We start from the raw sequence: 24,753 nt of genomic DNA, 5'->3' as shown, positions 1-24,753 counted from the left end.
ATTACACGGAAACGAATGGCTGCATCGGGAAAAGAAAACGTTATTACGCTAATTCGTTCGTAAGGAAAAAATTGCTGCTAGCCCCGATGCTGCAGCTATCATTAGCGAAGCCGACGAGCCAATGGCAAAAGCGCGCTTCAAAGCACAAGCTTCGTCAATACGACCCCATATAAAGCGCACCTCGTTTAAACAACGAACTAAAACAACAGATAAAGAACGTAGGTGACAATCTACACAAAACACAGGGCTCCCCCCGAGACGACGTTCCCAGAAGTTTGTTTGCAAACCCACCGCCAACCTTGCACCTGCGAGCGACAACACTTGTTAAGGGAGAGCCGCCCCGGCACGACGTGCAGAGAAACAATTTGGAAGTCTTCGAGCCCGCAAAGCTCGCCTTGGAGCGTGCGTGCCCCCTCCCAACTGGGACTATAGCCTCGGTGCAGGCGGGCACAGCGCTGTCCCGCGACCAGAGCAGTTTCGTGCACTGCCGTGGAAACTGCTGTCCGTTGCTGCGAACGAAGAATAGCAGTATTCAGGCCGCTGTGCGCTGTCTGAATACTTGAATTATTTCGTTTATTTTTTGTTCAACGTCGCATTTCTAATGTGTAGGGGTGCTTTGTATTCATGTATAGCGCGCACACACACTATATATATCGTGTGTGTGCGCGCGCGCTTCGCCGTGCAATAATTGAGGAACGTAGAACTGCCCCGGAAAACTAAGAACCGTTTGCAGGGCCGCATTAAGCGGGATATATCATCGATCTAGTGGATTTCATCATATCCACTTTCTTTTTAGGTCACTACATCGTCAGACGTTTCACTCTGGCATATAATATATGTATGACCGCATAAGCATACGTTATCTCAGCCAATCAGTACTTACGTCGAGTACAAATTGCCTGAAAGCGATCTTCTCGGCGCAAGGAGCAAAATAAATGGTGTCGGAAGATTCTACTCCCGGGACAAGACCACTCGCTGTTTAATAACGGGAATTTCCTAATTGTGTCGCGCGAACGTCTCCGACATAACATAGAGCAAAGCTTTGCACTGGAATTCGGGATACGGCTGGCGCGTGAAGGCGCCTTCAAGAGGGCGCTAAGGCGGTTTGCTGGCAAAACCGAGAAAATGCTTTGACTGTACGAAGAAAACGCTCGTCTCGCAGAGGGGGTGTCTCGATAACATGCGGCTGTTCGTGAAAACCAGTCCCCAGCCACAACTCCTGCGGTGATCCACCAAGCGAGCCCGAGATCGACAGGCACAGTTCGTGTTCCCCGAGTCTGCTGTCGATGTACTTGGCGCCTAGCGCACTTCCCGCAGGTTAACGTCACGTGGTACGCGCCACCGCGATATCGCACTTGGTCTCGACGACGTACTCCACAAGCGAAACTGAACCTGCTATACAATAGAACGCTCTCAGAAGAAAGGATCCTTGTACCGTGGCCTATGCGTTCTTGCATGCAAAGGCCACAAAAGCTATGCTGCGTTTCTTGAAGGACACTGGATTGTATGTACGCTCGTGACAGTGGAGGTTCCTCTGCGACTGACTGTGAATGACTGACTACTATTTTTCTTTTCTCTCCTTACTTCCCTTTTGCCCTCCCCAAGTGCAGGGTAGCTAGTCGGGCACGTCCTTGGTGAACCTCCCTACCGTTTCTCTCTCGCACTTGGTGCAGCTTTCGGCACGCGAAAGCACCGCTGCACGCATGTGCAGCCCACGGCGCGTCCCTGCAAACACTGGGGAAGAAGGGCGGAGCACTCCCGGGAGGACGTCAATCTGCCCCGAAGGCGCCGGCACGTCTGGCCAGCCGGCTCCCCCTGGGCGAACGGCTTTCCAGGCGCACACCGCCGACTGCCGATGCAGGGGCCGCGCGAGATCTGATTTGCGAAGCACCTCGGCGAGGCCTCCCGGACGGCCTCGGAAGGTGCAAATGCGAGCCGCCGGCTTTGTTGGGCCGCCTTGTGCCTCGTGCATCCATTCATGCGAGCCTCGATTGCTTCGTGTCGGCGGTTTATTTATGGCTCACCCCCGACATGCCGCCCTCCCGGGCTTCACCCTCCGACTGATCCGCAACCCTTCTGGTCGCATTATTAAATCACTCACGAGATTCCCTACCCTCTCATTTTTTTTTTTACTCAGTGATTCGAAGGTTATTTCGGGCACTCCATTTATTGCCTCCTGCCCCGACCTAATGTTATTTAGCGTCTCATTATCCCTGCAATATCTTGCCCCACTCATACCCATAGTGTGTGAGAAGTGCGCTTATCACAGCCGCTTATTCTTCCACTGATGCTATAAGTCTGATATGTCTCGCTATTAGCTTCATTTCGCGTCTCCTTAGTTACATGACTGCGCCAACTGCTGCGTTTCTTTCTTATGCGCGGTAGTGAAGAACCGGTGTCGGAGCCGCGCCTTATTTAGATGTAGCCCATCAGCCAAACGGTAACATCAACTCCGCCTTCGAACGAACAATAGTCACTTGCTGGCAGATCAAACCGTCCATACTAAGAACTCACTACTCAACGAATCGGCCTCTCTTCTAAAATAGCAATTTTTAGCGACTCTATTGAAGCACTCTCTCACTCATTTTTCACCTTGCCACCCTCCCCGACAGCGAAGGCTAGAGTTCAAGGCTAGAGCTCGTCCTGATGATATCTCTGCTTTTCGTACTTTGAAATTTGTCTCTCTCTCTCTTCGAACGCCTCCGTCAGCCTTCACGCTTTCCCAATTCCCATTTGCCGAAGTCCAAAGGGACAAACTTCCTCCCTGTTCGGCGGAGAGACAGCCCTCCTTTGCGTACACATTTCTGCAACGGGCGTAGTGGCCTCCACAAGTGCCCCATTGCTTGCTTTGCTTACGCTCAGCAGCCCGGCGGGCATTCGGTGACCGTAAGCGCTGCGCTGTCTCGCAGGGTAGCTCGCTCACAGGAAAGCGCTCGCACAACGAATCGGCTCACGTGTGGCGCCCTCGTCTGTACAATGCAGCTGTGCAGGCACGGCCGCCTCGTGTTCTCTGCGGAATTAAGCAGTAAAACACCAAACGCTGCCCAAGCAACCATCGCCGCAACGCCTTCAATTAAAGCGACGCGAACCACCACTCGGCCCTTCTTTGTCGCGGTGCTCTGCTCCTTCTTGCCGAGTGAGGTCCTACAGATGGTGCGATAGTGAAGTGGGCTGGTCCCGGAGGACGGGCGATGAAAAGTGAGCGCATGCCACAGACAACGCAATTCGCGGTCCCGTAGATCACGCGCTAGGCGCTTCCCGACAGGCACGCGATCGTTATGACGCAAGACGCGTTGCAGAAGATTGAACAGTTGCGTAATGTCCGGTTAAATAATTCGCTAAAGGCTCGCCTCCCAAATTTCAAAAAGTGCGTTGCATCTGTAGATTCTTTTTTCGAATTGTTCTTTTTTTTTTCGTTCGTGAAGCAAGGGAAAGTGCCATAAACGATCACCGAGACATTCGGCAGAGGCGTTTTCGCCAACCCGAAAATATTGACCGAGTCCTCTAGTCAGGCTGGCTTAACTATACATTTCAAGTCACATATTCACGGAAAAAATAATGGCCACTACAGTTAGACATTACGGGAGGAGAGTACTTTTGCCCCTGTTATTTGCGCGGCAAACGTGGAACGGAAGTTCGAGAGAACGGACTAGTCCAGCACAGAACACCGAAACATTGCTCACCGGCCATGCAAACGCAAGCTGCATGCACGGGCCGAGCGAGCGTTCCATCGGTCATCAGAGCGCCGCCTGCGCGAGGATTCACCAGTCTGCGAAATGCTCAAACGCGGTCGTGTGCCGTACTCGCCCTGCATGCAGCCACGAACGAGCGAGGGGCCGAATGCCCGACTCCGCTCTTCCGTCGTAACCTTACGTCACTAGTCGGCAGTTTTTCGCCTATCTGATGCTCACTATCCGAGCTGACCGGTTTCTGTCCTTACGAGGGCGGACGGTCTCCTCTTCGCGCAAAGGCGGTCGTGTCGATCCGTGCCCGCGTAACACGTGCGGGACAACGCAAGGCCCGCATCTTCTGAATAGCGACGTAACCCTGGAAGACGGTCTCTCGCACGAAAAAGAAAAGACATCGTGATCACGCAAAGCGCAGCCCTTGTCGCCAATAATATGTATAATCGTTCGGTTATGCTGTCATTGCTTTCTATGCTTATGTACACAAAGCGTTCCCATACAGGACACATGTAAACGAATAAACTTTACATAATCACGTGACGCGATTCTCACGCATTTTGTTTTTGTGTTTTTGTTCCTTTTGAAAATTGGCTTCCACGTTTGAGAACGCCACGGCGTACGCCTATGAAAATGTGTGAATACAGAATTCTCGCCAATCCTGCACACTCCGACCACGGTGTCACGCGTACAGCGCGGAAATTCCCAGAGCGTATTCTTACGGCAATCAGAGCTACATCAGCCGAGGCACGACATCTTTGCGTAAGACCAGACGTATCTCGAGCAGAGCGACAACCTCTTCCTCTGGCAGACGCTGGGGAAGAAGGGTGATCGAACAAGGCAGAGCATTCGAGAACACGGCGGGCGGCACCTGTCGGCGGGGCGGCAAGCAGGAAATTAGGTTCCGATCAATTTGTCGACGAAGCGGCCCCAATACAGCCGCGCGAGTTCACTGCGGGGTCCTCCTCGGGCGCCCGTAATGGTAGCCTCGGGCTGCGAGAAGTTGGGAGCCGAACTTCGCCCGGGACTCTCCCAGATTTGCAAGCTCGACCGAGTTGGGAGCGAGGCACGCAGGCGCGAAGAACCGCGGGTTGCGAGCGCACACTAAAAAAAGAGAGGGCACGCGCGACGAGTAAAGTGCGGCGCGGGTCGCCGCACTCGAAGGGAATTGCAAATGAGAACGGGCTGCAGTGACTCGCGCCGGGTGAACGAGCGGCCGCAGGTGAAGATCGATCCCCGAAGAAGTGGTCGGGCCGAGTGCTTAGCGCCGCGGTGTCCGCGCTGCCGCCTCTCGAACGAGATGCAAAGTGCGTGGCAAGTCTGGCGACGCGCCGCTTCCTTACAAGCGAGCGGCGCCGGGACGTGCGTGCTTGCGAGCGCTGCAGCTGTGAAACGCGTACACGGGGCGAGAGAGAGAAAAAAACCCAACCGAGAACTGGCGCGCGCCTGCCCGCGTTTTCTGCTGAGCGAGACACGACGTAATTTACGCTCGGACGTTGTGCCTGGCGGACTAGATGCACGAGCCCATAGCTATGTCGTACTGCAGTACTGGTGACGTGACGCGGACACAGAAACAGGATATCGAGAGCGCCGCGAGGGTGTTCGTGTTCTCTAGTTGCGTCCGAGTACTGCTTACGCTGCCCCCCGCTAATATACCGGGATAAACGCATAAGGACCGGCCATGTTGTGACGTCACTTGAAGGGTTAAATGGACTCGAAGGCCTAGTGTCGGCATTTAATTACGCGGCTCTAGCACAAAACCTAAGCTACTTGAAGCATACGCAGATGATCACCCGGAAGAACTCGAGGATGCTGTGACCTCATATGTGGTATGACACGGAAAGATAAACTTCCGAGTAACTTGATCATATGAGAAGGGCCACCCGAGCTCCTTAGGGTCAGAGCCCGACAGCCATAGCGTTTCTTGCAATATTACCTAGGATGAAACCTGGCGCTGCGGCGTACATGGGAATGCCGGCATGTGGTGGCTTAGAAGTGCCATCTTGCCATCTTTCTGAGAGAACCAGGACACCCGCAAGGCGTAGATGGCTAGCACCATTCCGTCTATCGGAATGCTACATTCTCGGTACTAAAACAGCACGCGATGGTTTGTACTTTTCGTGTGCGTTTACTGTTACGAAATGAAACATTTGCCGTTCGATCATGGGGACTTGTGCTAAAATATGGGACTGTATTAAACACAAGATGTACCAGCGGACCACTCAAGTTGAAAAAAAAAAAAAAAAAAAAACACGAACGGTCGGCGGGAATCCCGCTCTTCTCGTTTTGGTTTCCTCCCTCGCTATAGTGTATTTACAAGAGTCAACTTTATCGATAGACGTAGTGCCGACGAGTACGAACTTTTCATGAAGATACTATTTTGAAGAAAATTTATCTGTCCAGCCACGACCACGTTTCAGGCCAAGCCACGTTGGAGGCAAACCTTCGCGCACCCACGGCCTGGCGCTCACAAGGCGGCACTGCGCCCGTCGGGAAACGCGCATAGGCGCCAGATTCCCGCCCAGGTGGCTTCGCAAGAAACTATACGTCGACAACAGCGCGTCACTGGACTCACACATTCAGACAGAATACAAGCCGACAGAAGAGCTCTTCCAGTACTCCGTGCAGAATGCAGATTATTTCATTTGGTCTAAAAAAGAAACAAACACAGGGTCGCTTCTCGACGAGTAGCCATATGTAGAAAGCAATAATTCCGAGCCTCGCCTGAGCGACTGTCGTCTGTCTCGGCATAATCATCGCGCTCCAAGTTTTGGAACAGAGAGCAAACGGAGAAGTGCCGTCATCCGTGCGAAAGTTTAACGGTGAACGCTTGCGTGGCACAGTGCCTCTGCTTCTGCTTCCTGCTTCCTTTTTTTTTTTTCGCAGAGAACTCTGCTTTCAAAAAGGAGTTACTCGACGTCATCCCCAGGTAAGTAAAAAGCGACGAAATGATGGGTAGAAACGCAAAATACGGCCCTCCAGTGACGCTATAGCACGCGAGCAAAACGGTGCTAAATCTGTTGCAAAAAACGAAGTGAAAAGGCACGTGTCCCCTGCGAGTCGACATTGCAATTACCGGCAGAGTTCGGAGGAAAAGTAATAAGAAGAAAAAACCGAGAAAGTTAAACAGACTTCAATTAACAACACACAGTTCGGGGGAGCGAAAGGGGGGATTAAAATTACGAACCTCCGCGCTTCGAAATTCGGGTGAGATAAACTGCGAATACCAAGGGGAAGAAAAAAAGGGCATGCACACTTGGTTGCGGAGTCGACATGACGAATGACTTGAGCGCTAAATGGGAAGCTGGCCCGGGACCTCCCTTTCTTCTTCCCGACCCGTATGAATGTCGCGACGAAATTAGGGGCCCTAGCGGAACTGAATTAAACAAGTAACGATGGGAGATTATTGCGATGGGGGCGGGGGCAGAGAAAAAATGTCTGAAATGGGGTTTGTGCCGAGAAGTTAACGCCTAGAAGATGATTACAAGCCAGAAGAAAGACAAGAAGAAGAGCGAGAATTAAAAGTAGTGAGCGGTTAAATATAAAAATGAAGGAGGGCGACTGAAAACCTGCTTTTTACAACCTTGCCTGCATTGGTAACTCGTAGCCGGTAACTTGCAAGTTCCGGCGTATATACCAGAAGGCTTAATTGCAGCACACGTGACAGGTGCAGGATTATAAGCAAATAAATGTCGCTGATTATCTGAGATATACCTTATCCCGTTCAAATGCGCATAAGGAACTACGACAACACCAAAAATTCGCAGTTCTGCCGGAAAGCCGAAACACCGATTGCGATAGCAAATTAGTAGATAGCTGTACGAAGTAAGAATAGTAGTTTTATCGGCCGTATAAACTTGCAAACATGCGCTTACTAGCTAAATTAACAATGATAGAATGCGCAAGCGCGACTCAAAGAGGGCATTGAAAGAAACAGACACACGGAGACAGCACTGTCTTTGTGTACGTCCTCGTTGAGTCGCGCTTACCCATTCTATCATGGATTCAAACCAACTAGCCCGTCGGTGTTTAACTCAATTAACCAGCACGGTGTGACGCGCACACAGATAAACATAAACACACATCGCTCGATGACCGCGGAAACTCACTGTGAAAACTCTGGAGTTAGGAATCGCGGCAGCAGGCGCTAGCCAATTGACCTCCGTGCATCTGTCGCTTCAACGCGTACGAAACGTCGAAAGCACAGCGCATACGAAGCTACCGGCACTACGCGCGCTCTGCAAACATCGCAGATCGCTTTGAAGATAAGGTCCACGCGGGCGCGCACTTTGGCTACGTCGCACATTGTTTTCAAAACACACGAGCGCCGGCAACGCGTTCCTATGGCGTCCACTATGGCGTCTGCAATTCGCGTGGCCAACGCCGCAGCAGTGGCCGCGGTTGTCTCCAGTGTGTACGGACCGGCGGGCGAAAAGGTCATGAGGCCCCCTGGCAGCAGCCGAAGCACAACGCCCCTCCTCCCTCGCCCCAGGCTCGCGCGCCACAGGAAATGGCGCGCATCCGGGCCGCGTTCCTCGCTCGCGCACGCGAGATTGAAGCGCGTTCCTTGGCTCACCCTCGCACGCTTTCACTCATACGGAACCTCACGGCGACGGCGACGGTAGAAATGCGCCTGGAGTGGCCATATAATTGCTATCGCAATAAAAGAAGGGCCTTCCGCAACTTTGCTCTTAGAATATCTGTATTGGGGGCGAGCGAGGTCCACCACTGGAAAGGCTGGCGCCACCGTCGTCGTGACGTGGCATGAGGGATCACGTGGACACAGCGGCCACGTCGGCTGCTTTGGAAGCGCTGAAGCAAACTGAAAACGAAAGTTTAAAGTCCCACCTGCGCTGCGCTTCTGATTAAGTGGTGAAGTTTTCCCGCCTTGGGTATCTACTTGACAGAATTTGAAAGTACTATACTAGGTAGGGGGGGGGGGGGGCTGCTTTTGGAGGCGTGCAGCATGGCATAGGCTACTGCTGGGTGCCGCAGTACCGGACGTACGCAAGGGAGCTTGGTGTCAGCCTTATTCCCACGTAGCCGTAGAATAAGCTCCATGAAGCTTGGCTCGCGAAACTTAGAACCGACAAACAGCCGTCGGCTACAACTGGGATATGCAGCAAGCGCAAACGCGAGGAAGATTTCTGCTACGACGTCGGGACTGTTAGGTTCGTTCAGTAGCAGAAAACGCGCACTGAGACGCTCGCCCGCTGCCCGGCTAATGTCATGACGCTTTATTTGGACAATGAACTTGTTGATGCTAGATTCTGGCAAGTTCACTGGAATGTAAAGGGAGCGGTAAGAAGCACATGAAAAAAGGCATGACATATGGTCATGTTTGTGTTATGAATTAATGCACTGGATAACTAAAAAAATGGCTGTGGCTTAGCTAAGGTTAAGCCCAGGATGCGAAGCATACTAGCCTTTATTTTAGCTGTTGAACCACTGTTTAGCCTGGTGAACTGCTGTTGCTTGGCTATATTCGGTTCGGCTAGACGAAGAAACAACTCATGCGTTACTCTGCTTCGCCTTCAAGAGCGGAACGCGACAGCGTTCCCGTCGACCCGCCAAGGGGTGTAAGACAATGGGCTACGGCGCAGCGACTACGCGCCCCGCATTGGACGCGGTGAGCGTCGAGCAACGCAGCGTTCGGCGCGGCAATGAAATGAGCGCCTGAGCAAGCGACGCACGCCTGAGAAACAGCTCGTTTCTAAGGCAACACCGCCTTCACTAGAGGCGCTTTTGTACCGCTTTGAAGCATCGTACTCGTGGCTCAGTGGTAGCGTCTCCGTCTCACACTCCGGAGACCCTGGTTCGATTCCCACCCAGCCCATCTTGCAAGAGTTGAGCCAAGCCCACCTAGAAACAAGCGCAGCTGCTTATATACCGCCGCGAGCGACGGCGCGAGTTGGAGCCCCGATTCTCCTCTGTCGTGACGTCACGGTGTCACGTGGTGTAGCATGGGGTCACTAAAGGTCATTGAAGGCGACACCGCCGCGCCTGAGGAGCTGGGTTGAGCATAAAAGAAGCAGCGGGAAATCGCACGCTGAATATACCGATAAACATACAGTGCGACGCAACTTGAGAAATAATACTGAAACATCCAAGAATTTAGAAGAAAAAAGAAATATTGAATCGTCGCGACAGCGCATCACAGTCGCCGTAGGCGTCGAAGTCTCTATAACGAAATCATTTTTGAACAGTTCTGATAGCGTCCACGCAACAATGGTTGCTTGTGTACTGTCAAATGCTCATATTCTGCGGCACGGTGCGAAAACACGCTCGCAGCGAATGCAAAACATTGTGCGCGGACATGCATGCAGACACGCAGTCGGTCGTTGCGAACCCGTGCGATCGCTGCATTGAGGCTTCGTTCTGTTATGTTCCATTCGGTTATACAGACAGCCCAATCTAAGAACGTAATTCCCATGGTTTGCTCTCAGCGTTTGCCTGCCTTTCACGCAAGAAAACGGTTCGGGAGACTCCATCGCGGCGACCGCTCTACCAATCTGGCCATGCTATCTATCCCAAGCCCTGTAAGGGCCTCACAAAGGCGGAGGAGCGCATTCTCCTTCGCCTTTATAGCAAAACTCTGCTGTGCCCGGCAGCCTTAAAATACTTTGACCCCGCTTGCACGGGGGGAGTGCCCGCACTGTGGGGAAAAGTCCTCCGACATTTTCCACATGGTGTGGGCATGTCAAAAAACCCCAAATCTAACCCCCCTACCCAACCCTTCCCGGGAGGACTGGGAGGCAGCCCTGCTCGGCTGCTCTGACCTGACGGCCCAACGGGCCTTGGTCGAGCGGTCCCGGGCGGCGGCCGACGCCAATGGGCTCCCGTAAGGGGGAGCCCACCTAGTGTTGATGCAAAACCTATCTAAATAAATGTTTTTTAGACAGACAGACCACGCGCAGTGGCATTCACTGTAGATATTCCGTAAAGAGATAGCGTTTGTAAACGATTCTCTGCTTTCAGTTTGCCCCAAATTATTGTTTTGACAATAAAAAAGTCCCCTAGTTTTGAGAGTAATTACAGAAATGTCCAGGAAAAATGCCAGAGGGAGGCGCTTCCGACAGATGGCGACTCCATAAGTCGTCGCCCGCAATAGCTTATTCAAATGAACGTTCCAGGATATACTCGGCTAACAAAGTGTTCTAGCGATCTGCTCCACGGAGAAACATTTCCACACAGCTCGTCGACGGAACAGCTCTGCCGACAACAGACGCGGATAGAGCTGCACTGATGCACGGAACGTGGCTTTCGTGGCCGCATCACAGGGGTACGTGACTATCGCTTTCATAGTTTCGTCTTCAGAGCTGCTGCTTTCCTTTAGCGTGCAGCACTGCAGTAAGGTAACTGCACGTGGAATTTCTTAACATTAGACTTGACTCTACACAGCGCGTTTTCCTCCTTTCCATTTTTTATTTATGTATTTCGTTTTGTTTTTCGTTCTGGCGCCAGACTGCATCGTGCCTGACGGCTGGCGTAATGCTGTAGTCCAGTGGCTGGAATAATGTTCCGCTGCAGTGCGCAATAATACAACTTAACACTGCTATACCAAATTAAAGAACACCTGCGAGGCCGTGAGACGAGGCCGGAAAATGTGACTCGAGGTTCGCGGTTCAGGAACCGCCCCATTCGAGTTGATGACTACGCAGTAAACAAGTGTCAAACGAATTCAGGTGCCCTCCTGGAACAACAAGACGACCGCTAGGAGCACGAAGACGCCCGCAGACAGCGGCTGCCCTCGCGCAATAAAGAGCGCACACACAACGGCAGGCGCCTTTCGGTCGCTGTTTTGTTCGTCGCAGGTTCTTATCGCGGTTGTTAAAAATATTTTTTTAGCACGGATCCAGGTTCTAGACGGCGGAAACTCTGGCCGAAGAAGGCGATTAACAGCGAGGGGGAAGAGCCCGCTGCAGGGTATCGAAACGCGAAACGCTTGCAATGACAAACTTTGGAAGCTGCTTTGCTTTTTTCTTGGTGGAAAGGCCGTCCCGCAGCTGAAGTGGACAGGCCGAGGAGTTGGATTTCACGTGCAGAATAGTTACTCATATGGGCGCCAAATAGAGACCAGGCGAGACATGCGAGACAAGCACGAGTGCTGCTCCCGGAATACGCTATTAAGGCCGGCAGCGCCATCCAATGTTACGTAGCCGTGCAAAGGGACTCTCCTAAAAGTGAGCTAGCCTCAAGTGTGCTCGGTGAAAGTGTCCAGATAAAAGCCTCGTCCGTGGAAACGCTGTCCAACGGGAGCTGATAACTGTGCGCGTGTCAGCCGCGAACGCATCGTACAACGTCGCCACGAGCGCGCCGCACAACCTGCGAGACCTCTGCGCATCAATCACGTTTCACGGCGGATGCCGCATCTGTACACGCCGACCTTGGGAGTGCGCCTCGGTTCTCGAACAAAGGTACCCGGCAGGGGGCATTACCGCGCGATGGCTGCTCTCCTCCTCCCGTAGATCTCGGAGGATGCAGCAGCAGAGGGTTGCCTCGCGCCACATCACGGTGTGCGTGTGCGCGTCTGTACGAAAAGGGATGCTTTTAATTTCTAACGTTTCGGCCGGTGTTCCGCCTTTGTCAAGGAATCATAGTGGTAAATAGCTAGGGTTGAAATGGAAATGTAGCAAATAATGAAGAGAATGGGCAACGAAAGAGGAAGAAATAATTTGTCACCGGTGGCGACCGAAACCAGAACCTTCCCGTTATGCGTGCGACGCCTTACCAACGTTGCTACAGCGACAGCCATCAATCCGTCCACTAACTCGGGTGTACTAGGCGTAGCTCTGTTAGCCGTCCTAGGCCCACTGAGAGCCGTGGCGACGGCGTCACGTAAAAGACGCGCCTAAGGAGAGCAGGCACGCGGACAATCGCACGCTATGGTGGCATCAAGGCCGCTAGGTTCGAGACTCTCGCCACGCGCAGCGGCGACAAAAAAAAAAAAAAAAAGCCGACGCATCCTTGTGTAGGAATAAATTTCCTCCGGGGGTGCGCGCGCCATGTGCGCACGATGCGAGAGGCCCGTTTTCGTAGACGCCGCATTCCCGGCGCCAGGGAGAAACAGTGCCACCGCAGCGATTCCTCGCCGGCGAAAGAACGCTTGCGCTCCGCGACACTCGTTAGAAGCGGGCTCTTCCGAGCTGCAGCCGAGCGACGAGGCACAAGCGGTGCCCAGCCGACAACGTCTCACTCGCGACGCGCTCGCCAAAATAGAAGCCCCGGCGCGAGTTGTTAAGCAGCCTGCCAATCCATCTAATGCGAGCCGGATGGGAATGGAGGGGACCGAGGAAGGAGCGGGGGACATCATTCATCCAGCCGGCGTGGTATATACACTCGCGATGGAGCGCTCACGGAGCACGAGAACCATAAACGTCCGCCCCTCCCTCCCTTTCCCCACCGAAAGCTCGATGCCGCCGCCCCGAGCGTGTATCTCCGGTGCGCGCATGCTGGCACGCTTCGCTCGTCGACCCTGGGGTTTCTATTTATTTCCCCGCAGGAGCTTGCCGCATTTCGCGCGATAATATTTACCAACAATTACAGCAACCTCTCATTGGCGGGGCTTAGTGAGACGGCTGCAACGTAGTACGCGAGAGTTACACGCACGAAATGGCTGATGCTTTCGCGTTCTTCGCGTTTGTGCCACGGGAAGACTACACGGTTTAAACATTAAAGTCCGCCACGGCAGGAACCACGAATTTTCTCATCTTCGCTTCGCGCAGCGATGAATGGCCTGGACGGCGCAGTCTTCGTCCGCACGTTCCTACGTAAATGTGGGAAAAGACCTCGTGTCGCGTTGTGAGAAAAACGTCCGCGGCTACCGACATCGCAGTCCGTTCCGGTAAACTGCAGATTGTTTGCGGGCTCGCATCACCCGGTTTACGAGGGAAGCCAATTGATGACAAGAAGAAAACGGCATTACATGTGGAAATAAGTGCGCACCTATAAGGACTAGTGAAATGTTGTAAAAGCTTGCACGACACGGTGTGACACAAGTTGTACGACACAGGTAACGTGAGCGAAACAGATGGACGCCACAGTTGCCGCGTGCGCGTGGCAACTTGGTTATCCAACAACGGCTACCTATTTCCAGTGGCAAGCGCACAGCGAAACCACGAGCCACTCGCGTCCGCGCAGCGGCTACGCGCCTGGTTAGAACCCGCGCTCGGTGCTGCGCGCGTGAGCCCGGCTGTGGCGCGCAGACAGCGACGGCGCTTCTTGCAGCAGGTCCCCGGAAGCCGAGATGCGCGTGCGCAGATAGCTCGTTCCGCAGGGCGGTCGTCTGCAGCCGGCGCAGTGAAGTGGCAGACGACAGTATACGGCGACGTCTTGCTCGGTTTATAATTGGGGACGCGACCCACACACCGCTCGTCGGAGGCACCGAGCTGACAGCGAGGGCCGCCGGTGGTTAGGACCCCGTGTCACCGTCGCAGGCGAGCGTGTTCGGCCGTAAATACAGCCCAGAGGAGGGCCCGCAAAGACGCCCTCCGGGACTGCGCGCCCCAATTGCTCTTCCCCCTGTCCTCGGTGCGCCTACGCGCACAGCTCTCTCAGCGGCGAGTGATTGACGGGCAGAGGAGAGAGAGGCTTGATTTATCACCGAGCGCTTGCCGAGGTGCGCTTGTTTCGTTCGGAGGCTTTCTAAACGAGGAAACACGCACTCTTGCACACCTGGCGGCTGCTCAGGCTCTCACTTCGCGATGATTACGCCAAAGACCAACAGTATAGCGGACCACTAGGCGGGCAAGTCGCAGCGCGTCGGCAGTCACGGTGTCGAGCGCACGACCTGGCAAGTCACACACTCGACTGAAACCAGACAGCGAATTTTACTTAAGGAGCGTAAATCCTGATCTGGGTCAGTATTCACAAAAAAAAGTCGTGCGCTAACATTGCGATAATATATGCCATACAAGAATCCGCTCTATTCACTAAGCACCAGTGCAATAACACCAATATTTATACCGACTCCAGTAACGCCAATCGCAACATACAACGCCGACTACTGGAAGCCTACTTAAATGCCATTCTAATAGAATCCTGAGACTGCAACCCGATCATTACAAGTACCCTGCGTTGGGTACCTGGCCATGCTGGGATCTAGGGAAATGAGTTGGTTCATCAACGTGCCGGCGATATTAACCAACGGCGATATTCCATAGTGAAATCCAACGACAGTGGAAGACGCCGCGACGTACAAAGCTGAACACTACAAGAACATCAGGGCAAACCGCACTACATTACCCCAACCTCACCCTTCACTCAACACGGAACCCACGCATGTCCTTCGCAAAGTTCAAGCTATACCACTCTCCTCGCCCCACTAATGCTCTACAACTTGGGATGGCGCAGCACAGCTCGCTGCCCCAATTGTCCGGAGATAGGCGCTGATACAGAACACATTCTGTACTTCTGTAACACTGCCATTTCCCCTCCCTATTTCCTTCCTGCCGGGAGTATACACTGTTTCGCTTCACTCGGGCTCGGTGGATCAACAACAGGCCTTAGCGGAGCAAGCGCTCTTCTTTACTGAGGCTTAGTGCTAAAACACTGAGTGTCCTTCCACGCTGTGAAGAAGGATGACCAGCGAAGCTGTGTATGTGGGCCTACATCTCTATATCTACATCTCCGCCGCGGGTCGGCCCGGCATTACACTATCTTCGGGATCGGCCCAGGTAAGGGGAGTTTTGTGTCTAGACACGGGCACGCCCTCGGGGCAACTAGCCCTTAACACATTCGCTGATTTTCGCCGCATAATTGGTTCCGTATTTCTATTTCGTAATTAGTTAATTAATGACGACGACGAACGCGGGCAGTGGCACGAGCGCGTTCATGCGGTAGCGCCGAGGGGAGCCAACGAAAAAGCTGTGGAAGATGACGACAACGTTGGAGCAAATCCTGATGATGATCGTTTTGTGTCTACACACGGACACGACCCTGGGGGAACTCGCTCTATACAGCTTCACTGTAAGAAGCTTCGTTTTCTCCCTACCTTGTGAATACTGCTTCTGAGGCAGTAATCGCAAAGCTTTGCGTTAGTAGGGGCATTCTGTAAGCCATTGGCTGGGCGCATTCCGTGCGTGCGTGCGTGCGTGTGTGTGTGTGTGTGTGTGTGTGTGTGTGTGTGTGTATGCGCGTGTGCGTGTGTGTGTGTGCGTGTGTGTGTGCGCGTGTGCGTGTGTGCGTGTGCGTGTGTGTGTGTGTGTGTGTGTGTGTGTGTGTGTGTAATTTATCAGCCTGCCATCGATATAACCCTGAGCGCGGTAAAGACGAGACAAGCAAGTTTATCTACAACGAACCACACGCAGACGTTATGCCGTACACGTCCGAACACAACTAAACTAAGTACACACACTCGCCGGTTGAAAAACCCGTTCACGTCGCGTACGACGCTGCTCCAAGGATTATTTGTGCGCGGACCACGAGGGACGGCTCATAACAAACTCCCCGTTTCTCTCTCACCACCCATAATACGCGTTTCTGCCGCTTTACCGACTTTTTCTCGCTCTCTCGGCGCAGCGGCGTTCGGGGTGGCGCGTCTTCTCGAGCCGTTCTCGTCGCTCCCATTTCGCCAAGCGACGGACAGAGCTTTAAATTCCGGGCGACGCTAGACGCACGGGTCAGCGAAAGATGGCAGCCGCCTCCGTTCTTTCCTTTTTTTCCCCTCGCAAGGGTTAGCGCCACCACGTTCTGTTTGCCCATATAGGGCGAGTCAGCGGGAGAGAAAAACAGCGAGGCTCTCCCTCAGGATCGGACGAGCGTGGACGCGTGAAGACGGATGGTCCCGCATGCCTTTCTTCACTTTCTTCTCAAAATGTATCATTCGAGTTTTCGTTACTTGCCGCGCCCCGTTTCCCCCGTTTCTTTTCGCTCGCTTAATGCGCAAAACAAATAGGAGCGACTCGGCATTACGGGCCCGGGAAGGTAAAGAAAAGGCGAATCTCGAGGAGTAAGCGCGTATGGGCGCTTAAAAAATGCCGCCGCAGCGCAAAGTGTGTACGTGAATGGCCTGCGACTCCCAGGGAGCTGCGCTTTTCGAGCGCCACGCACACTCGCAGCTACAGACGCACACTGCACTGGGCGGATGGACTCGGCCAATGGTGGGAGCCGGGAGAGCGCTTTCGCGTTTGACTTCGAGAGTTCCGCGCTGACGTCGGGTTCTGAGGATCCCTTCGTAGCGCTCGCCAGAAACATGCATCCTCGAGTTTTCTTTTTGTGTTCTTTTTTTTTTTTTTTAAAGCCGCGCGGCTCTTGAAGTTTTAGTGGTCGTGTAAGAAGGTTTGAATTCGAACACCGACACCTTCGAAATGGCTTGCAGATACCGTTCTCTCCTTCCTCTTTCTTTCTTCCTTTCTTTCCTTGTTTCTTTCTTTCTTTTAATTTAAAGTGACGACATTTTCATTGTAGCCTAAAGTTGTAAGGTGGCCATGCAGGCCTCTGTTTTGTTTCAATCACTCTCTTGTCATGCTTAGCAAAGTGAGGATGGCCACACTAAATCCGAAAGTACGCATTAACAGCCCACTAGTCTGAAATGAGTAGCTACGCCCAGACCAAGTACGTACCAAGGTCTTTCTTTGTTGCTTTGGTTCATTTGCACGCACGAGCGCGGGAGAGAGGAGAGATAGGGGAGAGATAGGGAGGGTGTAACTGTGGCCGCAGTCCGCTAGGCAACCCTCTGGTGGGGGAGGGGAGAATAGGACAGTGAAATGAGAGAAAGAAATGTACATAGAACACACAGGCACTCGCGTTCAGTGTTTTCAGGTATGAATGACGTGATTATCGAATATTTGCATAACGCCTCCGTGAGTGCTTGCTTTGTTGGACTATCACAAAAACAGAAACGAGCAGGTCAATTCTTCCACAACCTTCTGTGGACTCGTGCGCAGAAGTATGGGTGTGTTCGTGCTGTGTTCAGTGCTTTGCGGTGCTGTTTTGCTCCTGCATATTTTGGCGTACGCCGAGGAGGCGCCGATATCACCCAAAGGCGCCAACCAGCGCTTTAAAAGACAACGTCGCAAACAAAAAAGAAGTCAAACACAGGGATGACCACCCCCTACTGAGCAAAGGAGCCAAAGCTTTCAAAGCACAAACATTAAAAATAAATTATGGGGTTTTACGTGCCAGAACCACTTGCTGATTATGAGGCACGCCGTAGTGGAGGACTCCGGAGATTTGGACCACCTGGGGTTCTTTAACGCGCACCTAAATCTAAGTGCACGGGTGTTTTCGCATTTCGCCCAAAGCACAAACATTAACAAAACAAAAAAGGCAGAAAGAAGTAACAAAAAATTGGAGGACGGTTAAACTTCGCCTTCAAGAGTGAAACGCGACAGCGTTCCCGTCGACCCGCCATGGTGCGTGGGAATCGATCCAGGGTCTCCGGAATTTGAGGCGGAGACGCTACCAATCAGCCACGAGTTTGATGCTTCAAAGCGGTACAAAAGCGCCTCTAGTGAATGCGGTGTTGTCTTAGAAACGTGCCGTAGAAAGTTATACTGCGGTATATATCGGTAATTATGAGCATGTAACTTACAGAAGACGCAGTTACACGAGCAGCGAAGTACGTTTCCGCTACATTTCTTCTGCGCTTTCCGCACACGCAGAGCCATCTTGCGGCAAACACAGAAGATCCCCTCCTCTCAATGTACGGCGCTGCCCCGACAGGTGGCGCGCCACGCGCACATTGGGGCTGTGCGGGGACCGGTACGAGGCACGTCGGGGCCCCGACTCCCTCTCCCCTGACGACGCCTCGCCGTGCTCTCTCACGGGTTGCAGAATCAAGCGTCCTTCCTTTCTTTAGATCACTATCTATATATCTCTCTGCCCGTGCCGATCACGACGTTTGGCTGGCGTAGATCGTTTCCCCCTCCGAGACACCGAGTTCTTTGGTTCGTTCCGCTTGCTCAGGCGCACGTTTCGTTGCCGCGCCGAACGCTGCGTTGCTCGACGCTCACCGCGTGATTGGTGGGTGCAAAGTCCGATGCGGGGCGCCTCGTAAGTGATCGCTGCGCCGTAGCGCATTGTCTGGCGGGTCGAAGGGAACGCTGTCGCGTTTCACTCTTGAAGGCGAAGCTTAAGCGTCCTCCAATTTTTTCTCGTTTTTCTTTCGCTCGTCATTCTACCCCGGGCTGCAGGCGCACGAAGCGCCGCCTCTCGTGGAAACCCGCGCGGTAGGAAACACCTTTTCTTTCACTAAAAAAAAAGAAAAAAGAATTAAAGCCTGGGGTGTTACTCTCGGGAACCGCGATCTTGCCACGAGGCACGCCGTAGATCGGCACTCCGGAATAATTTTGGCCACCTGCGGCTCTTTAACGTCCACCCAGGTCAAAGTACACCAGGCTTTCTTTTGCTTTTCGCACCCGCAGAAATGCGGATGCCGCCTACCCTATAGAACCCGCAACCTCGAGCTCTGAAGCGCAACAGCATAGCCGCTGATCTACCGTGGCGGGCAAAATTTCGTTTCTGGAGCCTCCTCGATCGTAGCGTGGCAAGGTACGAGTGATCCGCACTTAACTAAGCTTTAATCAATAAATCGATAAATAAATAAATAAATAAATAAATAAATAAATAAATAAATAAATAAACGAATGGGCGACTTGTGCGACAATGCCAAATGAAAACTCGGACTACATGCAGATACTGCAACAGGCACTTCTCGCCCTCTCAACCACTTTGAACGTCGGTCAATAACACGAATAAGCGATGAACGAAACATCGATCATTTACCAGGTGTGGCTCGTTAAGTTTAACGCAACCTTCCTTGACGTTGAAACGCAATGGCCGCCCGGAAAGGAGAACAAGAGAGAGAAAGAAACGAGCTTTCATGGTGCGCTGGAGATGTTAGCGTGGCTATTCGCCCGACATGCTACTCCAGGTGCTGGGCGATGACTGAGATATATATACAGTGACAAACACTTAGCACACACGCATGCACACACACTGGAGATAGATTTACAAAGTTTCCTCATGGGGGGTCGTGGCGCGTAACGCACCGGCGGTGCCTTGCCACGGGCCGAGAATGGGCCAAGCTCGAGTCCCGTTGAAGGTGCCGTGACGCCTTCAGAGACTAGCGGCAGCAGTCGCACAAGAAGATGTTGCAGGATATGACAGGCGCACAATTGAATGAAACAGAGTCGCTTCAGTTGCTGGAACAGTAATTTGATTATACGTTCCCTCTTACCATTAGTATTGAATTCTCTGCTTTATGATGCTCGTTCTTTTAACGGCAGAGCTGTTTAAGCTTGAGCTCTGGCCGTGCCGAACGTTAACAGAGAACTCCGCTCGGCGAAGTGGAGAGGGAAAGGCTCAAAAGCCGGAGGGAGGCGAGGTGGGGGAGAGGGACTGCTGTGTTTGAGCGCGCGGCGCGTGCAGCAGCCGTGGAGAGGAGGCGCGTCGTGTGGGGCAGCCTGAGCCCGGTGATGACGTAAGCTCTGACGTGCTGGTAGCTCTCCTGGAATGGAGGCGATATGTGTGCCCTGCGGAGTCACTATCTGCTCCACTGTCGAGATGGGCATACCGAAGGAGGCACTGAAGAAGAAGCCGAGCGAATGCGAAAGAGGAGGGATGCCGCTCGTGAGTGTATGAGGTGTAAGCGGGAAGATCCCGAATATAGAGCTAATGCTGCCGAAGCTAAGCGCCGAAACATGGGTTACCATCCCGAAGTGCGGGCCAGACAAACACACTTGTGTGTGTGAGTGTGTGTGTGATAAAATTTTTAAGCTAAGATCGAGCTGAGTTTAAGCTCAGTTTAGGCTTAGGTGGGCGAAAGGAGCGCGAACACTCTGCTGTTTTTATCAGTCTTCGCGACGCTAAGTCTGTGACACTGGCTCAAATTCTTTATCCCATGTAATCTATTGTGATCTCTGTGGGGCTGCACGACAGCTATAACATCAACACGCTTTTGTTCACCAGGGTTGCAATGTGGGCTTGTTGGTAATGCCTCTTCAAGGGGAGTACGGTAGCGCGATTCATAGCGCTGTGTGTGTCCCTTTGTGTCTTCTTTTGTACCGTCTTTGAATCGCGCTACCGTACTCCCCTTGAAGAAGCTTTTCTTATTGCGAAGGCAAGCCGCCCGTACAAACTCTTCATTCCACGCGCATACTGATCCATCTTTTCTTTTTTTGCACAATAGATTTAATGTCGATAAAATCCTTGCATAATACAATTTTGCTTAACGGGAAGGAATAAAGTGACGTCAACTTTCTCAAGTGCGTGTCAAAGAGAATCTTGGCACTTTCCAAGAACAAGCTACGTGAATCAAATGCTGCGCCATGCCTTATCATCATAGCATTACTATTCCCATTAATAACTATATCTATTATGTTTCAATTTTTTTTGTCCAAAGTTGTCATTCATACTATTATTTGATCTATTGCTATATATATTAAGCTACAATTGCACAGTGACGTAATTATTGATTTATTTCTACTGATGTTTAACGTAAGCGAAAAGTGTGTGATGTTTCTTATTTACGCGTATTTCTTGTTATTTTTTTTTTAACTTGTAAGAAACGCGTGTTTGCCGTATTGTATATCGGTGTTTGCTGTTGTGCAAAAATATCTTTGAACCTGCACATTCTCTCGACACACATATTATGTATATTGTTTTAGTGGGTTACATGTTCAGTACTTACGTGCACGTTCATGCGTTGTATGTATACACATTTTGGTACTTGCTGCCAAAAGACCGGCAAGTTGACACAGGCCTAAGCCGAATTTGCGTTTTCATTTTTTTTTTTTTTTTTGTCTCTGACCCTGCCATCTGTGCTATGTACGAATGCAAAAGAAATTCAAGGTCAACGCGCCCCGACACTAGCGCTTCCACGGGTTGTGCAAGTCCGACCACGGACCGCAAGAACGGACGAAAGCGCCAAAGCATGCTATTCGCTCTCAAAGACCGCACGCCTCAAGGGACGTGAAGCGCTGTCGGGAGCGTCGGTCAACGGATACCCGGATGTGTTCACGTACGCGCGTACCGAGGTAAAGAGCGCGCCGCAAAGGGTTGATTGGAACGTGGCCTGCATTCGTCGGGCGCCGTAGTTTATTCGAGAGAGAAGTGCGGCGGCCGAGACAAGACGCGCGTCCGGTCCGCTACCCTACGCAAGGAGAGGGCAGAGACGCGCAGAATAATGGCACCCAGATTGCCCGGCCGATTCCCATGCGACAAACACAGCGGCTCTACACGATCCACGCGGTTTCACTGGGGGGTCGGGCGTGGCCCGATCACGCACTCGACGAAGCACGCGAAGGATCCACGCGTCAGGCAGCGCAGGGAGTCGATCCCGCAAATGGCGTAGATGATAAGACGCGCGGTCGGCCCGCCACAGCAGCGCTCGGCTTACGTGCAAACGGGAGGCAAAGGAAGCAGCGAAGGAAGATCGCGGCCAGGAAATCCAATTTAGGCCGAGCCGAAACTCGAGACGTCCCTCTGGGAGAAACAGAGCGTTTATACGCACGTCATACACTGCCGGGAACGGCTACTACTTCGACCGCCGCCGGCGATGGAGCAAAATCGATGGACAGGGGTCAAAACCGATCGCTCGGTTTCTCAATTGGGGGACGGCAGTCGGTTTAAAGGACGACATCCAGAGAGATCCGCTCGAATGTCCGACGTTGTACGCTGACGTCGAGAACGATGCACGTGTTGCGCCGAGTGGCCGCGCAACCTGACCGGCTGTGGACAACGCGCCTCAGGTTACTTCTGCGCATGTCACGGGGCTTTTTTTTCGCTCAAGAACGAGCACGCATAATGTTGTGTGGTGAGCAGTGTTTAGAAAGAAAGCGCCGGCAGCTAGGCTAGTTCGTTGTGGATAGCATTAGGAAACATCGTTCCACCGCAGAAATAAACGCCGTCGAGCAGTGATGGACGACACGAACGCCGGAGCGTAGTACTTGGAAAAAAATGCCTTCAGAAAAACATGACCTGTCGCATGGACTTCCTCTCTTCCTAAGCACAATTAGGGAAAATTAGGCACCTGCTCTTTGAGGCACAGGGTTTTCCAAGCAGAACCTCCTATTCATTACAGGAAGGTGCGCCTCTTCGATGGAAATTGAAGCTCAAAATGAGAGAGGCCCGTTTTTATAGCTTCAGACGCGGAAATTCTGCGGTATCTCGACAAGTGCGCATTTTCGCTTGAGCACTTCTGAACTCAACGTGTCTCCAACGACGTTCCTACAACCTGTTCGCAAAGCAAATTCCATAGCCAACCGCAGTGATGCAGATTCGCGAAGGTGGTCGGCGTATACGGCAACCTGCGCTTGCGGACTAAAAGCTATGTGCATTCCACGCACGTTTCTATGTAAGTACGTAGATTTTCTTTTTCTTTCTTTTTTGCTTTTACTGATATTAAAATGAAATGTATTTGAGGCCACACACTCTGGCTACCGATTCCCTTGCCCATTTTCGTGCTCTCAAACTGCGGTCCACGAAATTGGAGTCCTTCATGCGAGTCTTTGAGCCCGGCCACGATGCGTCGACATGCAGGTGACAGGTTGAGTGCTTGCTCTTCGCGAGAGGCAGTGTTGTTCGACGTGCCTGTGGCACACAGGCGCATGTGCGGTGAGGCACCGAGTGTCAACCGGACCGAATGCGGGACAAATACTTGTCCTATCGGAACGAACGAAGCACTCGAGATTAAATCGGTAAAATTTCGGCCGGTCCGCAACCACGTTTCTCTCTCCCTCATCGGCGCGGCGCAAGGACGCGTACAGAGCGCGCGCCTTGTCAGAGGCGCACACGAGCCCGGCCCGGCGTACCTGCAGCAGTTCCTTGACGACCTGGAAGCGGCGTCGCTCGTCCGGGAAGTCGTCCAGCCGTCGCGTCATCCTCGCCAGCAGCCTCTGGATGACGCCCGCCGTCTGAGCAATGTCGCCGCCCAACAGCGTCTTGGTGCGCGTGATCACCTCCAGCTCCACGGCCAGGCTCACCACGGAGTCGTCGTCCTCGGCCTGCGAGCACGCAGGGAGTGCGACCGTGTGTCTCACTCCTCTATGCAAATGACCCCTGTACATAGAATCTACGCTTGGGCGCTTTGGTTGTACGCCTCTAGAAGAAGAACAGCGCCAAAAGAAAAAAAGGGAAGCGGAAGGAAGAGACAGTGCAACACCGGAACGCTCCTCTCGTTTTGTTTCCCTGTAAACCCCTTTTTCTTCCTACAGTTCTTCCTTTACCATTTCTTTCTCTCTTTACCCTGCCTTCTTTTTCTTTCTCTCTCTCTCTCTCTCTCTCTCTTTGCTGCAGTATTCCGCACTTTCACACGTCTCTTCGCTGAACCGTTCCGTCCAAGGCACACTCAAGCACTCGCACTTATCTCTGCAAGGACACGTAACCGCACGATTCTTTCATCAGTAAACACGGCGTTCACCCTCGTTGCGGCGCTGAGTCAATATTTCACGCTGCCCTCTGGCATTAAGTGCCATTCGCATTTCGGAATAGCTTGTACCCGGTAGAGTGCATAAATGCTGCAAGAGATAGCAAGTTACATGTGATGAAATTAAAGATAATTGTAGGCACGACATTTATTGCTATAGCATTTAATTAGCCGATTTACGATAGCTTCGCTTCCTGGAGATATGGCGTGCGTTTCATCTGAATATTCTTTTTTCTTTCTCTGCACTCTTTTCATCGTGCTCGCGACGCGATCTCAAATCTGCGCGGCTATAGTTCCTCGCGCGATGTCGCCCCTCGCGACACGCTGGCACGGAAAGCAGGACCCGCCACGCTCCGTTTCTCTCCTGCACAGCGAGCCCTTCACAACCGGCGAGAGGAACAAGTGCGCCACGCACCCTCGACTTGAGGTTCTCCATCCAGGCGGAGTAGCAGGCACTCAGGTTCGGAGTGTCGTGCTCCCAGTACGGGGGGCTGCCGGGCAGGCACCGCCACCTAGCGTGACCTGGAACAGAAGTGCGCCACGGTGACGAGGCATCCCCGCAGAAGAGAGGGAGAGCGAGCGGGACGCTCGCGTCGAGATTAGGCGACAGGCGTGATTAGGCGTGTGCCGAATCTAGGCAACAGCGAGCCCTGCGCGGAGCTCGAGGCCGCGCGAAGGGAAACAGACTCGGCAGGTGTCAAA

At 52.7% G+C, this 24,753-nt stretch overlaps 1 protein-coding gene across 4 annotated transcripts in view; it reads right to left on the bottom strand.

Annotated features, from left to right (window-relative positions):
- The window catches only part of LOC126517426 (latrophilin Cirl-like), a 433,187-nt gene that overhangs the window by 48,905 nt on the left and 359,529 nt on the right, over positions 1–24,753 (bottom strand). For all 4 annotated transcript variants that reach the window (XM_055064486.2, XM_055064484.2, XM_055064483.2 and 1 more), the window contains 2 exons: positions 24,467–24,573; positions 23,438–23,629 (listed from right to left, as the gene is read on the bottom strand). In XM_055064486.2, the coding sequence (XP_054920461.1) occupies positions 23,438–23,629; positions 24,467–24,573 (299 nt within the window). The remainder of the gene's footprint in view (positions 1–23,437; positions 23,630–24,466; positions 24,574–24,753) is intronic.

This window comes from Dermacentor andersoni, chromosome 11 (assembly GCF_023375885.2).
Source record: "Dermacentor andersoni chromosome 11, qqDerAnde1_hic_scaffold, whole genome shotgun sequence".
NCBI classification, from domain to species: domain Eukaryota; kingdom Metazoa; phylum Arthropoda; class Arachnida; order Ixodida; family Ixodidae; genus Dermacentor; species Dermacentor andersoni.
This window is presented reverse-complemented; position numbering and strand designations above follow the sequence as displayed.